This window comes from Eleutherodactylus coqui, chromosome 6 (assembly GCF_035609145.1).
Source record: "Eleutherodactylus coqui strain aEleCoq1 chromosome 6, aEleCoq1.hap1, whole genome shotgun sequence".
NCBI classification, from domain to species: domain Eukaryota; kingdom Metazoa; phylum Chordata; class Amphibia; order Anura; family Eleutherodactylidae; genus Eleutherodactylus; species Eleutherodactylus coqui.
In genome coordinates, this window is record NC_089842.1 from 148,939,454 (window position 1) to 148,963,979 (window position 24,526).

The 24,526-nt window shown below is 43.4% G+C and overlaps 1 protein-coding gene across 4 annotated transcripts in view; it reads right to left on the reverse strand.

Annotated features, from left to right (window-relative positions):
• The window catches only part of PPP2R5C (protein phosphatase 2 regulatory subunit B'gamma), a 72,200-nt gene that overhangs the window by 13,330 nt on the left and 34,344 nt on the right, over positions 1–24,526 (reverse strand). For all 4 annotated transcript variants that reach the window (XM_066607950.1, XM_066607949.1, XM_066607952.1 and 1 more), the window contains 6 exons: positions 9,498–9,697; positions 8,393–8,503; positions 7,819–7,911; positions 7,597–7,727; positions 3,078–3,137; positions 1,384–1,492 (listed from right to left, as the gene is read on the reverse strand). In XM_066607950.1, the coding sequence (XP_066464047.1) occupies positions 1,384–1,492; positions 3,078–3,137; positions 7,597–7,727; positions 7,819–7,911; positions 8,393–8,503; positions 9,498–9,697 (704 nt within the window). The remainder of the gene's footprint in view (positions 1–1,383; positions 1,493–3,077; positions 3,138–7,596; positions 7,728–7,818; positions 7,912–8,392; positions 8,504–9,497; positions 9,698–24,526) is intronic.

The window sequence follows — 24,526 nt, forward strand, 5'->3', positions numbered from 1 at the left end:
ATAGCAGGGAAGCGTAGAAGTCATATAATCTAAACCACTGGATATATAAGCATTTTTAATGCAATTCTGAAATCGGAGACAAGCTCATTGCTCAAGAAATAACCATAGATACGCAAGCAGAAGCAAGCATGCACAAAACAAACAGACATTAAGAAAATCACCATTCATCCCCACTCACGTCTGCCCACCCTGCAGCCACACCTTGATACAGAATTTCTTCATTTTAGATTTTGTTACTTTTATCTTTATGCTCTGTCTCTCAAAAGGTCATGACCGATTATTGAGGGACTTCACCCGCAGCATGCTCCATTTTCTGCAGGTCTCCCGCGCGGCCGGCTCCAGCAGGCTTCCATAGAAGCCTATGGAAGCCGTCCGGATCCGCGGTATACCCGCAGCTGAATTTCTGCTGTCCGGCGTGGGAGAGCAGGAGTTCAAAAATAAATAAATAAAGAGTGCACGGCGCATGTGTGCGGCATGCTGCCGGTGTGCCGAGCTCATCCACCGGGCAGAGGGAAAGAAGATCCGGCCGCGACGGACAGGAATCCGCAGTGTCTGGACAGGTGAGTTAAATCATTTTTCAGGTCTCATGTCCGCGGGAAAGGAGAGACCAGCTGCGGGATTCTGCATGAAGAATCCGAGCGGGCTCGAATTCCCTAGTGGACATGAGGCCTTACACAAACACCACTATTGGCATCCTGGCAATCATGCGAGTCACATGACCACTGGGACAATAGAAACAGTGACGTTCAATGGTGGGGTGTGGGGTTACTAGGCTAAATGAGCCACAATTCTGGCTCAATGTATGCCGAAAAAACGAAAGGAACATGCCTTGTGCCAAATTTGTGCATTCTAGACACTTTGCTTTTCAGTAGACTATGTGGCGTCATCTTAGGGCTCATTGACATGGCAGTATGTGTAAAACGCTGAGTAAACACCTCTTCACGTATTCGGTGCATCATGCGCCATAGTAAATTATACTAAGACCGCTGTTGGAATTGCTGGCCGTAGTCAATTTCTCCCACTGTATTCAATAGTAAAATGATTTAAAGGTTTTCATAGCATTTTTCACATCCTCGAAAGTTCGTTCTCTGCCGTCCCCCAAGTGCTTGTAGCTCTCTCTGAAATTAACATTTCAGCCATTGTTGGTGAAACGATTGACTTTCGCCCTCTGGAACTACCAATTGAGCGGTTGTCAATCAAGCGATTGTCTATAACATTTTAAATATAATTAGCCATTACACTTATTGGTATTTCAAAAACGTGGTGAGGTCGACTTTTTGCATTCAAATTCTGGAAACTACTTCTATTTTATATAATGCTAAAGGCAAGTGTGGGAGACGGGACCTTCAAAGCCATGATGCAGTAGCTGTAAGCCTTCCTTACCTGTGGATGGTAGACGCTGAGTGACTTCACTTTGTGTAACGGTAATAACACCTTCAGTAAGAATATTTTGTGCTCTTCTTTTAACGGTAAGGCAAATCCATTAATTATACTATAAAACAAAAAGAACAAGTGTATCACAAGATTACAGAAATATAGGTGCTCCTTTAGCGGAACATGAGGCAAATCAACAGCAGCAAATCTCTAACACCAGATGGCGCTCCTCAATCACCAGGGTGATGAGAACAAAGCCTGTTGTGGGTCTACTAAAGCAAGGGTTAAGGCCATTTTTCATGGGTAGATGAACAGGCAAACAAATGTTCGCACAAACTTATTGTTTACTTTTGTTCTCCATCAGTGCCCAGTGTAAAAGGCCTCGCAACCAAATGACAAACCACTCCATTGTTTGCGTACAGTTTTCTGCACATGCACTGCTTTCCATGTGGATGTGCAGTGACAACAATGCAACGTTTATGGGAAGAGGGAACATTGAATGATCATTTGTTACAACCCCTCCAGATAATTGTTCAGTGTAGGAAAAAAAAAGTGCCAATTGACTTACTATAACATGAATGGGCGCTCATTCAGAAATCTGCCTGTGCAAAGGACCCCAAGGGTGCCATCACATGTGCTATTAGTAGAGATGAGCGAACGTACTCGGATAAGCACTACTCGTCCGAGTAATGTGCTTTATCCGAGTAGCTCGCCGCTCGTCCTGAAAGATTCGGGGCGCTCCACTGCTGACAGGTGAGTCGCAGCGGGGAGCAGGGGAGAGCGGGCGGGAGAGAAGGAGAGAAAGATCTCCCCTCCGTTCCTCCCCGCTCTTCCCTGCAGCTCCCCGCTCCGCAGCGCGTCCCGAATCTTTCAGGACGAGCGGGGAGGTACTCGGATAAAGCACATTACTCGGACGAGTAGTGCTTATCCGAGTACGTTCGCTCATCTCTAGCTATTAGCCATTTCTGACTAATCATGTAGACTATGAAATTGGTTGGCTGAGATATTTGGTTAGTATAGAACCAATTCTCATTTTGCTCATCTATTAAGATCTTGCTAAAATAAAGCCCCCTTAGGTTTCCTATAATGGGGTTGACTTCAAATACACATTAATAAGTTAAGTGGTCGTAGTGCATGTGTGCTTGCAAAAGAGAAACTGGATTGTGAACGCCACCGAAGACACTGACTGATGTGAATGGTGATAGCCTCTATATAGAGCTTGAGACTGCGCTAAATAATAGAAAGCTTTCCTTTTGATTTAATTTTTTTTTTTAACTATTGAAAAATCAATGATGGAAAAATAGATCCATTTCCTTTTTAATTCAGTTTCTCTGCACCAAAAATAAATAAAAATTTGGAGCAGGGAGACGCAATTATGACTGAAGCCGTAACGGTAGTCTGAAATGAGCTTAAGCCATAATCTTTGGTGGCTAGCATGAGAAAAATGGAGAGGATTGTAAACTGAATATGTGATCCTCCATGTGCAAAAGGTGAACATGAAATAAAAAAAACAAAAAAACACTACATATTATAGTGTATGCCAGTTATAACAAAAAGAATAAAACATTTCTACATATAATATTCACAGGTTTCAGGTTTAATACATTTTGCTTCGTTTGTAGTGGAAGAGGCGCAATATTACATTAAAATTGATTTTTGCTTCCTGCTCAAGTCATGCATTAACAAGTATAACATATACTGACCTTCCGAGGATTTCCAATAGCTCTGCTATGCCATTGTGATGTTCTGTTTCATAAATAAACCTAATATAAAAAAACATCAATTAGAGGCACATAAGTCTATTCAAAAGCACAACACAACTGTCTTTTGGAAGGTGTACGCAACACTGACACTGTACATAGCGGGAGCGCTAATCATCATCAGTAAAGAACAACGTCCATAATAATCCTTATACAACATATTCTCAGATGGTTTATAAATGTGCATTCACATCCCAACTCCTTCCTGACCTGCACTGTATATGTCGGGAGTCGAGCCCACTACATACGTGGCGGGTGTCACGCAACAGCCGCAATCAGCATTCATGCTAATCGTGCCTGTTAACCCTTTAAATGCTGCTGTAAATTTTGACAGTGGCATGTAAAATGCCCCAATCAATATTCGGGATCCCAGCATAATGCGATCGGGGGCTGACGTTCAGTTGTCATGGCAGTTGAATACCCCCAGGGCTGCTGTGAAGGATTGCCTATCTAGGTGTGTAAAGGCGTGCCTGTCAGATTATGGTATTGCATTATACTGTATGAGTGATCAAATTATTGCAAGTTCAAATCCCTTATGGAAAGTTTAAAAAAAAAAAAAAAAAAAGAAGTAGTGAACGGTAACACCCCCACCCCCACTCCACCTTTCCCAGTCTCCTAGAAAGAAAAAAAGTTAAAAAAAATAAATAAATAAATTTGGTATCATTGTGTCTGCAAAAGTCTAGATTATTAAAATATTACATTAATCACGCCCAGTGAACAACAGAAAAACAGATAAACCCAATGTCCAAACTGTACCTTTTTGATCACCCCATAGTCCAGAAAAAAAAAAATGGAATAAAAAAGCGATCCAAAAATCATATGTATACCAAAATGATAATAAAACTACAGGTTACTGCACAAGCCCTCACAGCAGACGAATGACCAAAGCAAAGTTATGGGCTCAATTTTTTTTTTTGCTACATTAAAAAAATGCCATGTAATCGTACTAATCCACTAAATAAAGATGACCCGTCATTTGAGCGCCGTAAAAGCAAACACCCACCAAAAACGGTGCAGTTGTACTTTTTCCATTTCTTCCCACTCAAAAATTTTTCACAGTTTCCAGTATATTATATAGCATGTTAAATGGTACCAATGAAATATACAGCTCTTCGTGCAAAACACAAACTTGTTTCACAATTCTCCAGATATAATGTCTGGTTATAAGTGACAAATGGGTGGGGGGCTCAGGCATCGCAGGACCCCATCTCTCCTGATAGGCCAGACACATTGTGAGTATTTGCCAATATATATATATATATATATGCGCAACTGTCTAGTCTTTTGGGGGATCTTGATTATTGCAGAGGCTCCACTTCCAGCTTCAGAACGGTGCGAGCAGACAGATACTGCTGAGTAATGTCACCAGCTGCGACCACCCACTCCATTTACATATATTGTGCCGATGACTACTATAAAGTGTCAGCACATTCATAGACTAACCTACCACTTCCACCCCCCAGTGCCCAACAGTTCCGTCACTTCCATACAGGAGTAGCAGTCAAGCATACAAGCAACCTCCTTGCTGCAAAGTGTTGGAAAAAGCACAGTGCGCCCTGATAGCAGTCAGTGAGGGTCCCAGCAGTCTGACATGGTTCTAAATGTATCACCTAGTCGGGGAATATTTTCTGTACATTGTGATGCACCACAAGAATAGCATGGATGTATCTTCTGTACACTGAAACCTGTGAAAACACCACCCCATCCCCCAGTAGCAACTAATATGGTGCAAGCGTCTTGATCCTATACTGTAGGTTTATATGCAGTGTTACAGTTAAACCAATCTAATCAACAAAAAGTCTAACGGGGGCTCATTATTACAATGCGGTGGTGAGGTCAGACGCTCTACAGCATGTTTGAAACAATGATATCATAGAGCAGCAGCTCACATGAAAGCAGAAAAAGAGCAATAAAATGTATATTTTCTCTTCTGGCATGCAGAGAGACAAACAATTCATACGGCCAGATCCTTCAATCAGGAGCTTGAAGTAATAAAAAAAAATAAAAGTCTGTTGCACCCTAATACATTCTGTACAGGTAGCCTACACGGAGGTGAAATAAAGACATAATAGACACTAGATCAGTGAAACACAACCTGCAGCTCCCAAGCTTGCCCTGCCGGCCAATGAAAGGCATTGTGGGTCTAGTTTTGTTACAGCTGGAGTTGGCAGACAACTGAACTACATAAACCATTAACAATATATTAGTTCTATACATTTCTTAGAAAGCCTGGTGGCAAATATCCCCCATCATTATAGCTCCATCTATTGGGATGTGACACAGCTTTCTAAGCCCCTGAATCTCAAACCTGTAGTGTTACCCGCATGATAACCATCGTCTTTATTTGCAAAGCGCCAACATATTCTACACTTTGGAAATCAGGAGAGACATACACAGTCATAACATGCAGTATTAAACTGATGTGAATCTTAAATAGGGGTGAGGAACCTGCTCGAAAGAGTTTACAGACTATAAAGCTGTATATGTATGGGGTATTATATGTCTATACATACATACAGCTGTGTGAGTCGATCATCAATCGTGTTTGGGAACAAACAGGTAGGAGTTGTAATAGGGAGGGTTTGGGGGATGCAGTAGGAAGAAGGATGTCAGGTTTCCAGAGGGAAGTGTAGAGGCAGGGTATATGGAGAAGGGTTTGGATTAGGGAGTATGACAGGCCTCCTTCAAAAGAGGTGTTTTGATGACACTTAAGAAAAACTGTGGGCGTTGGGAATTAACCCAATCGCCTGAGGTAGAGCGTTCCAGAGAAAAGGTGCAGCTCAGGAAAAATCTTGGAGGCGGTAGGTCCGGATTACAGAGGAATTTAATCGAAGGTCATTAGCAGAGTGGAGGGAGCAGGTAGGGTGGTGGACAGAGTTTAGAGAAGGGGAGTCCGAATTAGTAGCGAGTTGCAGTAATCAATCCGAGGCTGGATAAGTGGGACAGTAAATTCTTGATGTCTCCACAGTTAGGAAGGGGTGGATTTGGAAGATTTTTTGTGGTGTAGGTGACATGTGTGAGCAAGTGACTGAATACAGGGAGTGAAGGAAAGGTTGGAATCACATATGACCCCCAAGCGGATGTGCTACCGAGGAGTGGTGTTGGTACCCCGGTGGTACATGCCATTCTGGAATGCTGAAGTTGAGTGTCATCCCATGATTGAGCTGGGATGGCTGTCAAATTAGTTGTCATTCAGATTATCCAGGAAACAGATGAAAGCCAAGAAACAGAGTTGAGCAGTGTGTGGCACAACACCCAAACACCACAACCAACATATTGTGGCAATATTGTTTTGTGGCTTAGCACGCCATTAGTGCTCCTCTAGCATGTAGAAAGATCTGTTTATGTAAGCCAAATCTCACTTAAGAAGAACTTGACAAACATTCACTTGTTACAGGTCCGTTAGACCTAATCAGCAAACCGCACTGTTCTGGTTAACCAAGTCAAATGTACTTAGAAAACAGTTTTTCTTTGGAAGAACGTGCTGTAAGATGAGGAGACTCCAGGCAATCCCCTTTACATCTTGATGAAGATTCTTCCTCCTGGAGAAAAGCTATTGGCTATCATTTTTTCCCAATGGAACACATTGTTTAACGTTTTCCTACCTGCCCCAGGAGATACAGTATTTAGCTACGGCTTCCTATGGTGTAGATATACTGAAACTTTAAAGGGGTTTACTAGAATTAGCTTTTATCACCTAACCAATGAGACCTCACACCGATTCCAACATCATGGGTCTTCTTTCCAGTCGTCCTCACTGCAGGTTTGCTGCACCCACCCCTAATGAAGAGGCAAATGAATAGAGTGCTAGTTGCACATGCATGGTGCTACTCCATTCATTTTCAATAGGACTACTGGAAATAACGGAATGCATGCGCTCGGCTATTTCCATCAGCCCCACTGACATGAACAGAGTACCATGAAAAAGCAATGTGACAGCATAAGCGGTGCAATTTCAAATAGGTTTCTTTATTCTTCTTGACCAAAAAAACCACAACATTTCGACTCAATACAGTCTTTATACCATTGCCTTTTCATGATACAGTATTGTTTAGGGTCTTAAGGATCGGACCCATACAGTGACTTTGCATGTAATCATCCAGCCAAACGTTGGTGTGAGGATTGTGCTGTTGGCATTTCCTTTCTATCTTTGACATGAACAGAGTAGTGGAAGCACATGCACTGCCATCGCTCCATTAAAATTTGCCATCATGGGGAAGCAACCCTGCAGTATAGGAGAAGGGGATATGGGTCCCTTTGTTTACTGGATTGGTGGTGGTTTCACTGGTGAGACCCCCACCAATCAGACATGAATCACTAATCCTATGGATCGGTGATAAAAGTTAATTCTGGTACAACCCCTTTAAGTTGGTCAAGTTATTAATCAGGAACAATGTGCATTGCAACCACCCCAGCACCTGCTAAACATTCAGACAACTCACTTGTCCTTGTTGAAACCTACCTATAAAATATATTATTGATTTGTTTCCTGATGTAAGCCCGGAGGCCTAAAAACTTCCCATAGATCCGGTGAAGAGTTGTCTTCAGGAAATCTCTCTCTCTTGGGTCTTCACTGTCAAAGAGCTCCAATAACTAGGAAATAAGACAGATTCAATAAACACGAGGAAACAAAAAGGGACCACAGTTCAAAAGTAGGTAAAGATATTTTTAAAACCCTACGTACCTGAAGAACAAACTTCTGATCAATGTATTTCTTTGCTACATTGGGTTGGAAATCAGGAGATTCCAAGAATCTCAAGAAAAATTCATATACAAGCTGAAAGAAAACAAAAAGTTATTAACCAAGCGAAATAATCCTTTCTATAGATATTTTATAGATTTTCATATTTGCAAACCCCCATGAGTGAGATAATTTAAACGGGTAGTCAGATAATAGACAATAGTGGAATACTACTAGAACATGCTGTTAATAAGGCAGGGGTCCAGAGACTGAACATCGATCACTAGAGACAAGCTAGAACTACAATGGCTGCCTGTAGTGAACAGCAGGCTTACACTTTTGTAGTCCTAAAAATACAGCAAATCTACTGGCTGAAGCGCTATATTGCATACTAATATTCTCAGTGAAGGTCACCTAAAAGGGGTCATCTTTGTACAAGTTTCACACAATGAAACAAGCACAAAACTTGCTCAGGCTGTGTAGCTGAATGTGACCGACTGTCCTCTTTCCAATCAATTTATTCTCTGGCCTTAAGAAACAGACTCAGGAGTCTAGTAGAGAGATTGGAGGCCAATACCTGCAAGTGAGGCCATGCGGCCTCCAGAGTTGGCTCGTCTTCCTCTGGGTCAAACTCTGCTCCTGTTGGGTTGGAGGACGGAGGTAATGTCCGAAACATGTTCACTGCAAACTAGAAACAAAAAGTACAGACATTATGTTAAGACTTCTGTTTGTAGCAGTGCTGGGGTGCTCAATGGCAATTCAGGTTGGGACATCTGAAGACAAAACGACAAACTGGCATGCGCGTATGTATGTATGTATGTATGCATACACACACACACACACATATATACATATACACACACACACACACACATACATACATACTATATATATACACACACACATATATATATATATATATATATATATATATATATATATACACACATACATACACACACACACACATACATACACACACACACACACACACGCGCGCGCGCCCATTTTCTTATATAATTGGGCCTTAGTCTTACGTATTACCGACATGAGATATGTGTATTGGTCCATTTTGGATGAAGTTATCCCTTGGGAATTTTTCTATATTGACCTTGTCTTATTTATGTTGAGATAATAAATATACTGCTTTTTTATGCTGGCGCTTCACACGTTTTTCTTTGGATGTTGTGTGTTCTTATTGGCCATGAATATATTATTTTACATTATGTTAAGTCAGCTTTTCCACCATTAACAACCAATCAGAATCTGCAGCGTCATTGTTCTGAATTCCTGGCATCACCATGCCCAGGATATCAGCGCTGATGCCAGGAAAACGGGCAGTGATGCTGCAACCTCTGATCGGCTGCAGCGGTCAGGAGACTTCCTGTGGCATTGGCACAGCAATCACCGGACAAATGGTGTGGCGATGGCGCTGAATCTCCGTGCGGCATAGGGTGGGTAAGCACTGTTATTTTTATTATTTTAAGGCCCCTGAAGTTGTTTGATAATCGAACAACCCCTTTAACAGTGATCTTTCCATTTATCTTAATATACCATTTATAATAGCACTGGTTAGGGCGGATATTGGTCGGTCTATTCCTTAAATTGGTTTCCGTGCAGAATAGTGTAGCTCAAGACACATCCAAACATTTTTCAGATCACGTTGAAATCTATGAGCTCACCATGTGAACGACCTCAGGGTAGATCGGTTCTGTGATGACATTGCGATTGTGGGTTATATACTCCACCATCTCGCTCAAAGCGGCTCTCTTTACTTCCTTCCATTTCAGGTCACTCAGTGGGTCTGAAACAAAGTCGAAGAGGACGCAACACTGCCGCAGCTTCTGAACGAACAGCTTCTCCTGCTCAGCTGGGGGCACATCTGAAGAGAGAAAAACCAAACACGTGGAGTAAGAAAGCCGCCCTTAGAACGTTCCTTCAAGGCCATACAGATTTTAATCAGCACACCGCCTGTTTAGCCTCCTGGAAAGTTTTTTTTTAATGATTTAATGGAATGAAAAATCTTGCGGCTAGCTTTATCCTCTTGTATTTGGGTCTATTGTGAGTCACTCCGGCTTCACAGAACTCTACAGGTGCTGCTCTCCTACTCCAACCTTGTAGCTCCTCAAGAGTTCCATCTACAGGGTCATTCGCTAGCAAACCCAAACATTCCTCACTAACTTTTTGTATGGTCCCCTAGGAAAATTAAAGGGTTTTTCAGAAAATGTTTTTGATAATCTAGCCTGAAGGAGAAGTCATCAATAGTTGAACAGCTAGAGTCCGACTCTCAGGATGCCAGCTGATCAGCCGTTTTGGCGTCTGATGTCACTGGCAAAAACACACAGGGTATGGAGTGGAAGACGATCGCCCGATCCATGTAGTGGCCAGCACTAGTAACTGCAATCTGTAGAAACGAATCAGAGCAGCTTTCATTTTTTTAAGAGCACTGTGAGGAATAAAAGCTGAGCTTGATTGGTGGCTACATGCGATAGACAGTTTTTGTTTTAGACATCTTCTTAAGTCTCCCCCCACACCTGACGAATCATCACCGCTCTCAATGAAGAGGTGGACTGTGACCGTGATGTTGAGATGCAACCACCAAACAGGCGTTTGACTCCACGTGCCACAAAGATGTACTCTGTTGAGCAGCACCTGCTTATCGTTCACGACTACTGGTGACTGTGTCCATTTATACAATGTCAAAGGGCATTACTGGGAAAGTGCGGTGAAGGAAGTGGACGGACAAATTCCTGGATTCACAAATTGGTGAAAAAAATTTGAAACAATAGGAAACGTTCCCTTCAACAAGTTGGCGCCGGACATCTAGTGCAAGAATGAGGGAAATTGAAAGATACTTCGGTAACTAAGTGTGGCTGCCAGGATCACCAGACCTTCTTGTGGTATTTACTGAAGGGCCATATGTACAGCAATAAGCTGCCAAAAAATTGGCTCCCTCAAAGACATGATACGAGGGGAGATAGCAGGCTTTGCTCATGTCACAGCAGCAGAGGTCTTCTTTGTATGCAAGTCTGCATATTGGCGAAGTTCTTGGCTGTGAAATTAGAGAAAAAGGCATTTCCATCTTCTTATGTTGTGGCGCTAGGATATGCTATGACAGTATGGCTGGCAGGGGTCTGACCCCTAAAACCACAGCTGATGCCAGAAACAAAGTGGTTGAGGTCTTATCGCTAGAAGAACAATTACCTTTATAAAAATAAAACATGGCTGCTTGCTTTAAGAAACAGCATCACATCAGTCTAAGACTAGGTTCACATGGGGTGTAAATCCTGCGGAAATCTCGCAAAATGTCCGCCGTGGGACCGCACGGAAATTCTGCGAGATTTCCACAGCTGAAGTCCTGCGAGTTTTGAAAGCGGCTTTCCATAAGGGGGAGAGAGTCGGCAGCAGAAACTGCGATAAAATGGACATGCTGCGGATTTGAATTCCGCCCGGCATGTCAGTTTCAGTGCAGCTTGGCCACAACGGACTGTCCGCAGCATGTGGACGAGACTTTTGCAAATCTTGTCAACTTTGCTGCTTAATCTCAGGTTTAAGATTGCAAGCGGAATTTCTGTGCAGAAAGTCTGCAGGGAAATTCCACGCTGGGTGAACCCAGCCTATGGGTTGTGCCAGACATTACAGCTCTACTGAAGTGGACGGGGCAGAGCTGTGCTGCCACATACAACCTATAAGACAAGTGCGCACTGTTTCTGAAAGTAAGCAGATGTATTTTTCTCATTCTGGACAAATCCTTTAAACAGTTTGGGCTGCTCATTCTGAGGATTGTGTGTAGCCTGCAGTCAGACTCCCATCACATCCCAATGATTTATCATCATTTTCTATAGGGGGAAAACCTAAGGAGATCCCCAACCTGCACTGTAAAAAGTAGGCTGTGAAATCTACATAGTTCCTGCGAGGTGCTGTACTATTACAGTGATGAAGCAAGCCGAGGACCTGCGCCCGAAACATCACTTGGGGTAGCCGGCCGTATCATACAGCTCTACAATCAGAGATAACGGATCCTGGCCAGTTTGAATTTTGAGTACTTTGTGGCAAATACCGCAGTATTTTCACCTTCAGAGTTTTCTGCAGCATTTCCACTATGTGTGACCTTTTTATAAGGTATGTTTACACGAAATAGTGATGCAGCGACTGCAGCCATTAACGCAATCTGAACATATGACGACAGTTTCCAAAATCTAAAACTTGGTGCTTTGTGTTTTCAATGGGGATTTTTTCTGTTTGCTATAGGTGAACCAGCCTCATCAGATCCATGCAAGCTCTCTATAAAGGGACACTGCAGTTTTGTGAAAATCTACAGTGTATTAACATTGCCTAAAGTGCAATGGACCAAAAGCCCAAGGAGGTGTATATCCATCCACCCTGACTGTACAGGGCAGTAACACAATACAATAAATGGTCACTTTATTGACCGCCCCTGCGCCTTCACGACTGGAGCTTTCCTGTATGGATATAAAAGAAATGTGATGCTGGAGTGCAAAATAAAATCAAGTGAGCCAGTTTTCTGTGAATCAGTTTCAGAGTAACCCTACATTAAAATGGGGAAACTCAGCGATCTGAGCAACTTCCAGTGATACACGGTGCTAGAATACATGGGGACAGTATTCCAAAACTGTCAACCTTGTGGGGCTCTCTCATATAATAATGTCAAGAATATACTGAAAATTGCGTAATCAAGGAAAAGCAACCCACCAAAAGGGGATCGTGTGGGTGTAAACAACTTGGTGACAAAAAGGTGAAAAAAGAGGAATCTAGAATTGTTTCGACAAACAGGCACTGAACGGTCAAGCAAGCTGCTGCAGAATACAATGCATATGTTCCAACTAACGTGACCGCATGTACAACCTGTTAATTAGCCCAGATGGGCTATACCAGCAGACGACCAGTTTGAGTGCCATTGCTGTCACAGAAACAAAAACAGACTAGTGGGCAATCAAAAAAAAAAATCAGCTGTTTAGATGAATGCAGATTTCCTTTGCACCATGCTGATGGGAGGGGCAGAATTTGGCCCAAGTTTTGTGAATGTCAGTACCTACATCTAATCTGAGGCAAGCAGAAGAAGCTATCTTGTCCATATGGGCCAACATTCCTGTAGTAGGTTTTCATGACCCAGCGGAATCTATGGCATTTCGGAAGTCCTAAGAAAGTCAAGTGAACAACTACGGGGGTCTCTAATGAAGTGTCCGTTCTGCGTACATCCAGACTGCACAGGTATCTCTCACTGCGAGGCTTCCATGTGGATAATGTCTAGTTCAAATCTTTTGCCTTCTCTAGCTACACACCATCACTACATTATTAAGAGCAGCATCTGTTCTGGTGGATTGAAGTGGCTTAAAAGGGATAGTAAACTTTTAAAAAGGCTAATTTTTCCAAGTACTGAATGTGCTCTACATCTCTAATACATGTTATGTCAATTAGGCTCCCGAGAGTTCATCTCAGGAGACAACTGCAGGCTGGGGCAATGTAAGTCAATACAGCATCCAACATGCATGAGATCCGGGCACGGAATGTTTATGTATCAAGTCGAAAACCTGTTAAAATAGCTTGAAAACTAAAATGTTAGCGTTTACTGTTCCCATTTCTGTGGGCAAACAGACACTTCTGAAGAGGCGAGTCATTTATGTGGCTGCTATGGGATACAAAGCCTCAAATGAAAGTATGTGCGGAAGTGGAGATCAGTAAACTGGCCGCAGATCCAGGACAAACAGCAACTAGAAACTAGTTTCAGCTGCCAGGAATGCCAACTGTGTGGTTCTCTGTGGTATGGAAATAACTAATGCAGCAAGTATTTTCTGCAGGCTGCAGCAATGATTGTATCCGCAACGGATTCACGTATCCCACAGTATAGGAAGAACTTCATAAATAAGAAGATGCTGAGGCATGCCGGCCATAAACACACTGCCTAGCAATTACCCCATTCTGGAATTGAAGGGTTGCCCATGGCAGACCCTTGCTCAGAGGGGAGGAGGTACTCCTAATGTATCCAATCTAGACAATCCTCTGCAAGTTACAGGAAGGGTGCTCTGCCCTGAAAGAAGGCCAAATCCTGCTGATTGTGGCCGGCACCTGTACTAGTCCTGCCGTTTATACTTGGCATTGCAATCAGCGGCGCTCATAACAGGGCCCTAAGGCTACTTCCACAAAATTGTGGCATTTCCACACAAAGTCTGCTACATTTACAGTATAAACTTAGTATTTGCAACAGAACTGAACTGCCACGCGGTGCGGATTTTAAAATCCGCAGCCTATTAATTTATGCCACGTATTTTCACTGCAGATTCCACTGTTCCAAATGAGGGGGTTGAAATCCTTACAAAAATCCCCACCAATTGGTCATATTTCACTTAGATTCTCTGTGGCGGATTTGCTGTTGTGGAAAATTTGCAAATCCGCTACATGATTATACCCCAAGGCTGTAAGGAGCAGCAGGCAAGCAGGGAAAACTAGGGCAGCGTCTGCCGACAGTCTGCTAGTATACAGTTTTGTTAGTAAGAATACAGTTCGCTAGAAAATCATGCAGCAATTAATATGCCATTAATCCACTAGTATCCCATATGCCTCTTTACGGCAGTCACTAAGGGGCCTTAAACCTGCACATACATCTGGTTATGGAAACATAAGATTAACCCAACACAGAGCAATGAAACGTCCTTTTGACAGTTTAACCCCTTGCAAGCAATCGCAAGTCGGTGCCAGAGGGAGGGTACTCCCCAACTCCAATCTAGCAATTGAAATAATCCCTGACCGTTTTGAAGTAATCAGTGATATAACATTTAATAATATAATGCTCAAGGCAGACATCCAGCCCCTCTTAAACTTGTTAATTGAATTTGCAATCACCACGTCCTCAGGCAGAGAGTTCCACAGTCTCACTGCTCTTACAGTAAAGAACTCTCTTCTATGTGCGTGTAGAAACATTCTTTCCTCTAGACGTAGTAAAATCCTCTAAAGTAGTAATGATGAAGTATTCTATGCTAGCCATTGAAGGATCGTATATTCAAGCCCTCTTAAGAACCTAAAAAATATTGTTTTAAAAAAAAAAAAAAAAAAAGTAAACTGTCAAAAAAAAAAAAAAAAAACAACTAAAAACCTAAAAAACGTTGCCATTCAAAAATAAAATGAGAAAGCTATTACACTACTTTGTTGATAAGTAAGAATACTATGGGTCTTGTAATGCAGCAACAGAGAAACGTGTGTGCCTTAGTGTGCAATAGTAAAAAAAAAAAAAAACTATATGAACTTTGTATCGCCATAATTGTGCTCATCCGGAAAATAACGTAATTGTGAACACCAATAAAACAAAACCTAAAAAGCAAATGGTGGAATTTCATTTTTATCTTATTTTTACATCAACCACCACCCAACTCCCCAAAAGAGAAAAAAAAAAAAAATGTAAAAAAAAGGTTTTACAATTATGTGTACACCAAAATAGTGCTATTAAAAAGCTACAGCCTTTATTTTTTTATGAAAAAAAGTTAAAGTTCAGGCTCTTTCAATAAGACAATGAAAAAAAAAAAAAAGAGATAAGGAAATTAGCTTAGTCACTAAGGCACAAAATAGGCCCATCACTAAAGCCCCATTTACACAGGTTGAATGTTGGACAAACTATGCCCGACACTCGTCCCCGCATGTACTCGCTCACGTGCTACTGCACAGGAGCGAGTATCGTTGGCTAGCAGTGTAGAGGCTGGAGATTTCTTTCTTCGCTCTCCTACAGCCACCTGGCCCCCTCCTGTGTGACAGCACAGGGGCGAGTACATGTGGCGACGAGTGTCGGGCATCTTTTGCTGGACATTCGTCCTGTGTAAATGGGTCTTTAAGGCCCATATACATGCAAAAACAATCTTTCTAACAATTGACAGATTAGTGATAGTTTTGCATAAAGTACTAATGGGTACTAGTGCCCACTAGTACTTTATCAGCTTAATTTGCGTGCAAATGAGCCTCTAGGAACTGCTCAGCAGGTGGTCTGAGCTCTGCAATTGTTCAGACATGTGCTGCTAAGAGAATACAATGTAATCTCCTGCTTCCATGGAGAACACAGCATGCGGTGTGAAGGATGGTTTTTAAGCTCACCTAAAAAACATCATTCAGATGAAAAGTGCACAATGGTAGCATTTACACACAACGATTATCGCTCAAAAGCCATCATTTTAACAAATTTTGAGTTATAATCGCTGTGTGTAAATGGGCCTTAAAACAGTGCTTAGCACTGCTGCCTTGTAGAGCTGGAGTCCTAGGTTCAAATCCCACCAAGGCCAACATCAGCATGGGGTTTATACGTTCTCCCTCTGTTTGCGTGGGTTTCCTTGTGCACTCCAAAAACATACTAATACGGAACTCAGACTGTGAGCATCAACGGGGTCAGCAAGTGATGCACAGGGCTGTGAAAAATACTTTTGCAGATAAATGACAATTTTACCTTAAAACAGCACAGCCATTATCAATTTGCAAACCATGCGAAACATAGAGCAGTTTTCTGAAGCAGAGCCGACACGCCATGTGCCCTTTGCCTAAAATCACATTAGTAAACACTCTGCATATGCATCAGCATTCCTCCCAATATGCATGCCAAGCATAGCCATAGGACCCTATTCACCTGGAGAGTAAAAGAATGTACTTTTGGCCTCTGTCAGCATGGCATGCATTTGCAATTTACTGTATGGGAAAACTCAGCAGGCTGCAATTTCTTATACAGTGGAGGGGAACCCCCAAATGTATACCACATATAGTCTACTTATTTTACTTTATGGACAATGGGTGACATATACCACTGTATAGCTAAACAGTGAGATGTAAAGGGGAATACTCAGGCATGTGAACAGTCTTGAAATTCTAAGAGCAGTTGCATTGTCCTGTCCTGATTGTTTGTTACAATGTATCAATAAGGAGTCTAAACTGGACACAATAGTTGCAACTTGCAAACTCTCAGCTATGATGAGTATCAGGGGATACTTAGATTAAAGGAGATGTCCCGCGCCGAAACGGGTTTTTTTTTTTTTAAACCCCCCCCCCGTTCGGCGCGAGACAACCCCGATGCAGGGGTTAAAAAAACCCCCCGCACAGCGCTTACCTGAATCCCGGCGGTCCGGTGACTTCAATACTTACCGCTGAAGATGGCCGCCGGGATCCTCTATCTTCGTGGACCGCAGCTCTTCTGTGCGGTCCACTGCCGATTCCAGCCTCCTGATTGGCTGGAATCGGCACGTGACGGGGCGGAGCTACACGGAGCCCCATAGAGAACAGCAGAAGACCCGGACTGCGCAAGCGCGGCTAATTTGGCCATCGGAGGCCAAAAATTAGTCGGCACCATGGAGACGAGGACGCTAGCAACGGAGCAGGTAAGTAAAAAACTTTTTATAACTTCTGTATGGCTCATAATTAATGCACAATGTATATTACAAAGTGCATTATTATGGCCATACAGAAGTGTATAGACCCACTTGCTGCCTCGGGACATCTCCTTTAAAGGGCATTGTACAACCCCTTGAGAATGTGGGCCCTAGGGCATTCAGCAGAGATCACTCTTAGCACCCCAGACAACTGACATTGCTGGGGAAAGCAGTGTCCAGCCCGACAATTCCCCAGCAGGGGAAATGTAGTATTACGGGCAGAATGTATGCCAGAAAGGGAGACAATCTGATTCAGCGCCACTCTGTTCTAGGCTATAGAGGAGCGTGACATGGAGGAGGGGGGACCAGGGAACTCTGACCTATGATATGCCTATGCCCCAACAGCCATGATGCCAGGAGTTGAGAATGGGGACGCTGCAGCGATCATGCGATATCCAATGACATCTTCAAACTCCACTGGGTGGACGGCAGGGCTACAGTGCTGGTTTGCAAGGCAGAAGATGGTTAAGTACAGCTGATATTGTTATATTAGCACAGTTGGTTGTATACAGGGAATGTTGTCTCATAGCCAAATAACCCTTGTCTATATAGTAAGTCCCACTTGCAACATTGAGGTAAAACTGCAGATGTTGAACCACACCTCTACCATGCAGTCCGAATACAGTCTTAGGGGTGTACAGGTTTTCATCCTCCGAGTGTAAACCAGAATGTTCCCATGGACACGGCTGGCTCGATAAATCTACAAAGCAACCGAGACAGAACTGTATGTCCTGCAGATCTCCTGCGGAGCAGCAATGTTTAGAACTTTCTACAAGGATTCTTTTTGGCACCGCTTGTCTGGCAACGGCTTATCCTGCCCTTTCCTGCTTGCTAATGAGTACCAATGTATCATCGTCACCCAGTGCAACAAGCAGCAGACAGGAGGTGGGGGCAGGTTATCCCAGTAAATAACACACAATACACAGTCAAACTCAATTACAGCCTTCGTCATCGTTGCCTGGAAACCATTGATGGCTGAGAGCTCTCTAACTGGAAAGGTGCTAAGCGATGGCGAAGCACGAACAACTGCTGCGGATCGGGACTGGCAACACAAGAGCAAGTGCACAACACGGGAGCCTCCACCGGACAAGGTCCAATTACTGGACACCACAAAGAACGAAGACTGGAATATGGAGAAATCAATTTATCTCCATAATAGAATGGATGTCTGAAGGGGCCTCAATTCTGCTCTATGAGGACAACGCAATTTACAATTGATCTGAGACGTGTGTGTCTATGGTAAAGGGAAGGGTTCGACCACAAAAGAGACGATTGGTAGGATTGTTCCACTTACTGAACCAAAGCAAGTTCTATTGGTCAGAAGTACATCTTAGTGGAAAATATATAGCATGGTCTATAATGTGTAAAGGTGCATTTTTTATTTATTTTAATGTACAGGATGGGAGATCCCATAATCTTTGCAATACGTTTTATCAGCCTATTCTGAACATTTTTCTTACTAAACCCCTCTTCTAGGTGAAGCCAGGGCTGAGACATCAGTCTTCACTGCTTATCAGAAGAGGGCGCTCCGGCTGTGCCTGCATTGTTCTCTCCAGTGCAGGCACAGCTATTCCCAAACAACAGAGTATAAGCGTCTTATATATTATATTTATTTTCAATCGGCCTTTTTTGTTCCATTGAACAGGGTTGCAAAAATATCATTCGTATGCATTGTATACAGATTGTTGGATTTGACATGGAATTCGCAAAGAAATCTACAATGCAAATTGGAATTGAGGGGATCTCTGCATACCATCTAGATAGGTGTCCTGTAAGGCCTCATGTCCACGGGGAAAATCAGATCCGCTGCAGATTCTACATGGAGAATCTGCAGCGGGTCCCTCCTGCCCCGCGGACATGAGCGCCGAAAATAGCAATTTAAAAACATTTACCTATCCGGCGCGGGCGGGGAATGTCAGCTGTTCCTCACGGCCGGATCTTCATTTTCGGCCGGCGGATGAATTCCTGACGCCGGCGGCACGTCGCCGGCACGTCGTCGACGTGCCGCGCGCATGCGCCGGGCACATCCGCCGAGCCGAAGCAAGGAAGATGCGGCCGTGAGGAACAGCTGACATTCCCCGCCCGCGCCGGATAGGTAAATACTTTAAATTCCTATTTTAGGTCTCCCGCGGATCCGGACGGCTTCCATAGGCTTCAATAGAAGCCCGCGGGAGCCGTCCCCGCGGGAGACCCGCACGAAAATGGAGCATGGTCCAGATTTTTCCATGCTCCATTTTTTTTAAAATCCCTTTTATTGACGATCCGCGGGTATTTATCTACCCGCGGGTGGTCAATGCATCCCTATGGGGTGCGGATCCGCATGCGGGAGATCCGCTGCGGATCTTAAATCATATTTTGCCCGTGGACATGAGCCCTAAGTGAAATCCAAGTCATATCAGACATTGGGCCTCTTTATTTTGTTCAAGTAGATTCCTCATTAGGCCCCATTTTTAAAGCGTTAAGGCTAATACCAGGCTGATAACATTCAGCTGTTGGCAGCTGGCTGATATGAATTACAATACTAGGCTGGACTGGTTATGCAGCACAACAAGCCGTGAATACTGTGCTAATCGTCCCATTGAAAAACACCACAATCTCCCCCCAGCTTGAAATGGCCGATGACGAGGAACAATAGACAGTAGAATGTACAGTAACAAGTTCAAAAAAAATAAATGCTGCAATAATCATTAAACCCAAACCAGTGTGTTTAATGGACACATTTCATTTTTTACAGTTTGCAGAAAATGTGCTGAAAAACAAAACAAAACAAAAAAAAAGGAAGTCCAGGCTATATTCGTTTTATGTAAAAGAGGCCAAAGAAAGAAGAAAAAACAAAAAACAAAACACACACGCACCATGTGGAACAAGAATCTACTTGCAGCAAAGAATAAAAATCTAAGACAGCAGCAGCCTCCTGCCCTTACAGTGAATGCAGCAAATGAGGTGGCCGGCCGGCAATCACGCACCCTCAGTACCTAGTCACCTACTCATAGGCTTCATCACGGTTCGCTCTGAGACAAGCCTGAACATGGAAACAAAATGTGAAATATCTGCATTTCAGAGATAAAAAGGGGGTGGGGAAAGCAGTGCAACACTTGTGGATCATCAGACAGAGCTAGGCAATACATTTTCTATACATACCCCATACCACTCAGAACTGGCATTAAATCTGATACACGTCATTAGAATATGCTACGATTCTCCCCACACGAGCGGGGGAAAAAAAAAAAAAAATCACAGCAGATTTCCGCTCGTGGGCAGGGGAGAATTGTTTTACACAGCATCTCTATGGACGGACATTGCTGCAAAAATTGCGATGGGTGTCTGACCACGATATTCGCAGCGATAATCTGTCCGTGGGCATTTGGCCAAAAGCTGATTTATTCATACATGAACGGTCATACAACAGCCAGAATGACATGAAAAAGGTTGAAGAACTCTTCCAGTTTTTAATGCCCCTTACAGATGTTCTATGTGGGTGCCATTGGTGACACATCAGATGTAGAGTCAGTATCTAGTTCTGCCCAGACGAGTCCCAGCATCCCCTCAGTTATCGGTTCCACTGCAGAGAAGATGCATGGTCTTAGGTCGTCTAGGTGGCATTGGGGCCACAGAACATCTGTAAAGTGCTTTAAAAAGTTGAGTTATGTTTACTCCTGCATTCGGGAATTCCCTTTTCCGGTTCCAGAAAAAGGAATCCCCTAGCCAAACAGATTTGTCTTATGACAGAACTGAATGGCACTGAACAGACTACATTGACTATAATGAGGTCCGTTTGGTTTTCGTCTGGCATTTTACTGAACAAAAAAAAGGCCATCATGTAGGACTATTTCTTCCGACATTTTAGGCTGCTTCTGCGACAGGACCTCTGAATGCAGATGCAAACATAGCCCGAGACATATATATGGAAACAACTGAGGTAAACCGTTAATACAGCGTTTCCCTTGTTCAGTCCTCAGGGACCACCAACAGGTCATGTTTTCAGGATATCCTATGGTAAGAACTCCTGTGGCAATGTCTGAGGCACCGACAATAATTACATCACCTGTGCACTACTGAGGAGATCCTGAAAACATGACCTGTTGGCGGTCCCTGAGGACTGGAGTTGGGGAACACTTGTTAATAGGTTAACATTTAAAAATTGTGTGTTCAGTGATCTGCTAGGCTATGGTAGCCCTGAGAACTACATTTGCCCCATACAACTGGTCATAAGCAGTCTATTTGGCTATTGGACCCCAACTTGTCCTTTTAGCCAGGCTGGAATTTTCCTATTGAGCTATACATGTTAACAGAAGATACGTTGTGCCAGATGAGCCTGGCAGCCTCTTCTATTCCTTGCAGCTCACTTTCATTGGCTCTTGCATGGGCTGGTGCACTGATCTTATGAAGGTAAGACAACCACTTAGGTCATAGTGAATACTACAGATTTTACAGTAGCAGCATTGTAGATTTAGATTTTTACTAAAACTCATCCACATGCTGTGGAAAAAAAATCTACTGCATAAATTGACCTGTGGGGTGGATTTTGAATGACAGTGCTCAGCAATAATTGCCAAGAGCCATAACAGACTAATAAACAAAACTGCACAGCGGAGTCAGAAGCAGTCGGTGGGGGAAGATCGGGGAGTGGCTAGTAGGAGCTGCTCTGTTATTTTTCACCATGGGGGACCTCTTTGCATGCAGTTTGAATAACTTGGACACCCCCTTTAAAAGGTCTCAACTGGGGAAAATAAACTTTTTCAAACTGTGGGCAAATCATGTCTAGCTTAAAGGATTGATCTCTGTCAGCAGCCTCCATGCACATGAATGAGGGAGGTAGGTCAATTTATAGTCAGTCAGGTCAATGAATTCATAGTGAGAAAAAGTGCAAAAAATAAATAAATAAATAAAAAAAAATAAAAAAAAATATTTCCCAGTATATGAAAACAGAGCTGTCACTATCACCATAAGAACATCCATACGTACCGCTTTCAAAACCCAATCCTTTCACATGAACAGTCCTGGCACACTGACCTCGGGGAAGGAGCTTTCCACATGTTGATGTATTTTATAAAGCTGTTTATCATACTTGTAAAAGGAATTGTTTAGCTGTGCCAGGGAGGCCTCTACCCACCTTTCAGTGTGGCACCATTTTATGCGTGTTTGAGAGCACAGATTACAGCGGCTATTAATAAACACAAGGTGGCGATAACACGGAGGCAATGCAAGGGCATACAAAGCACCGAGGTTTAATGTGTATTGGGAGTAATAATGGCTCCTGCTCACTGGAGAGATCATTTCGGGCTGTAATTGACGTCCCAATATCGCCCTCACAATTTTTCCGAAAACCCCTGAATGCGAGAAGTTTTCACATGGAAACAGCCTCACATCCCTACAGGGCTGAAGGAATCTCCTGCTGCAGCTGTCACAGCCGCACCAGGGGATCGTGATCTTCTCCCATTAATTTCAAACGGGCCGGCGTCGCTGCCCCCCAGCACCATTGAAAACCCCTGGAGGCGAGGAGTTTTCATCTGCAGACAACCTAGCAGCTCTGCGGGGAAAATCCCTTCATCCCTACCGCGGCTGTAACAGTCATGGAAAGAGATCGCAATGTTTGCCACTGTTATCAATGGGACCGGCGCTGCTGCCGCCGGCCCCTTTGAGAACAAGGTTAAACCCCTGCTTTTGCACAGGAATAAGCATAGCTGTGTCAATGGAGACAGCGGACTGGGGATCACTCTTGCTCGCCCGACTCCATTTACAGTCACTTTTCTGCATCCATAAACTGGATATCAAACAAGAAGAACGAATTATCATTCCTTGCTCAGCACTACAAAAACTTGGGAGATGGTGGGTGTCAGAGATACATGATGGGTACAGTGAGAGCAAAGGTCTTTCAGCCAAGCACCTGGAAATAGTTCTGACAGACACAGGTCCTGTAATGATGGTGCCAACCAGTCTCTGGATGGTGGAGAATGAAACTGTTGGAGCTGCTTGTGCTTGTCAGACAAGCTTCTCTACTGGTGGTCTGTCGAGGGCGTCCTGAGCCCGGTCACCTTGTGTGCCCTCACCCATCCACTGGTCCCAACACCTCTTAACCGTCTGATCAGAACGGCCCAGGTGGCCGCAATTCGTCGATATGACCATCCAGCTTCTTGCATTCCTCTCAAACTGTTAACTGGGTGTGTCGTAGAGGCGTCTTGTGGTCAACAAGCTCTACACAAGCGGAAGAAGAGGTCACTACACACAAGGAGCCTCTGAAAAATTTTTAAAAGGACAAGGGAGCGACTTTTGGGGCCTTGTGTGGCAAGACCGTCCATCTAATCACTCCACGACTCTAAACCATTTGCATATCTAGCTGCCTGCTTGTTTTTTTTATACTATAGAGTATATATATACACACACACACACACACACACACACACAAATCTCTCTCTCCATGCCTCATACCCCAAGCCTTTCTACATGATCAAATGCAAGGCACACTTGTATAGCTTCCCCTCCATCCTGCCCTCCTTATAGTAAGTTATTTGTCCCCAGATGGTTAAAAGTTCTCTTTGTACATCTTCTGAAGAGAGTCATTAGAAAATACTTCTGCACCGATATTACATACCAGATCTTGTGTATAAACTTTTCCCATCTGTTCCAAGCCCATGCTGGAGATGCCAGGGGGCAATGGAGACAAGTCTACACACTTTGGGATAGCCCCATTATAATTTCTTGTTCAATGTGAAACATAATCAAGGCCCTCCTATTTCAAAGCACAGGCACTATTCTTCCTAGGGGTGCACTTAGTTACCTGCTCAATATTGTTGTATATACCAAGCATAGCAAAACGTGTTAATGCTTCACACTAAGTTTCCACAAAACATATCATTGCATCTTCTATGCACAAGCTCCAATCACAGAGGTCTGTTGCATGGAATACCTTACAGCCTCAATAGAGAACTTCAATCTCAATTTAGACTGGTGGGAAGAATATTTGGATGCGGTACATACTTGACTAGTTCTCTTCGACCAACAGTAAATTTCTGGACATCACCTCTCTCTCGGATTTCAACCCTTTCATCTTCTTCCCCCTCTCGGTCACCTTCATTTGTTGTGTCTTTGTTTCATTTGTACTTAGTTCACATTTCCGTTAGGGCATTTCCTTCATGATTTCCGTCAAACATGCTGGAAAACTGGAAACTGAAGACAAGCTCCAAAGCTGCAGAGGAGACGTGCGGCAGAGCGGAGAGCGCCTCTTAGTTATCTTGTGCTTGATAAAGGAGCGCTCAAGCACCGAAATGCGTTGCACTGTCCACTGGAACTCTGTTTAA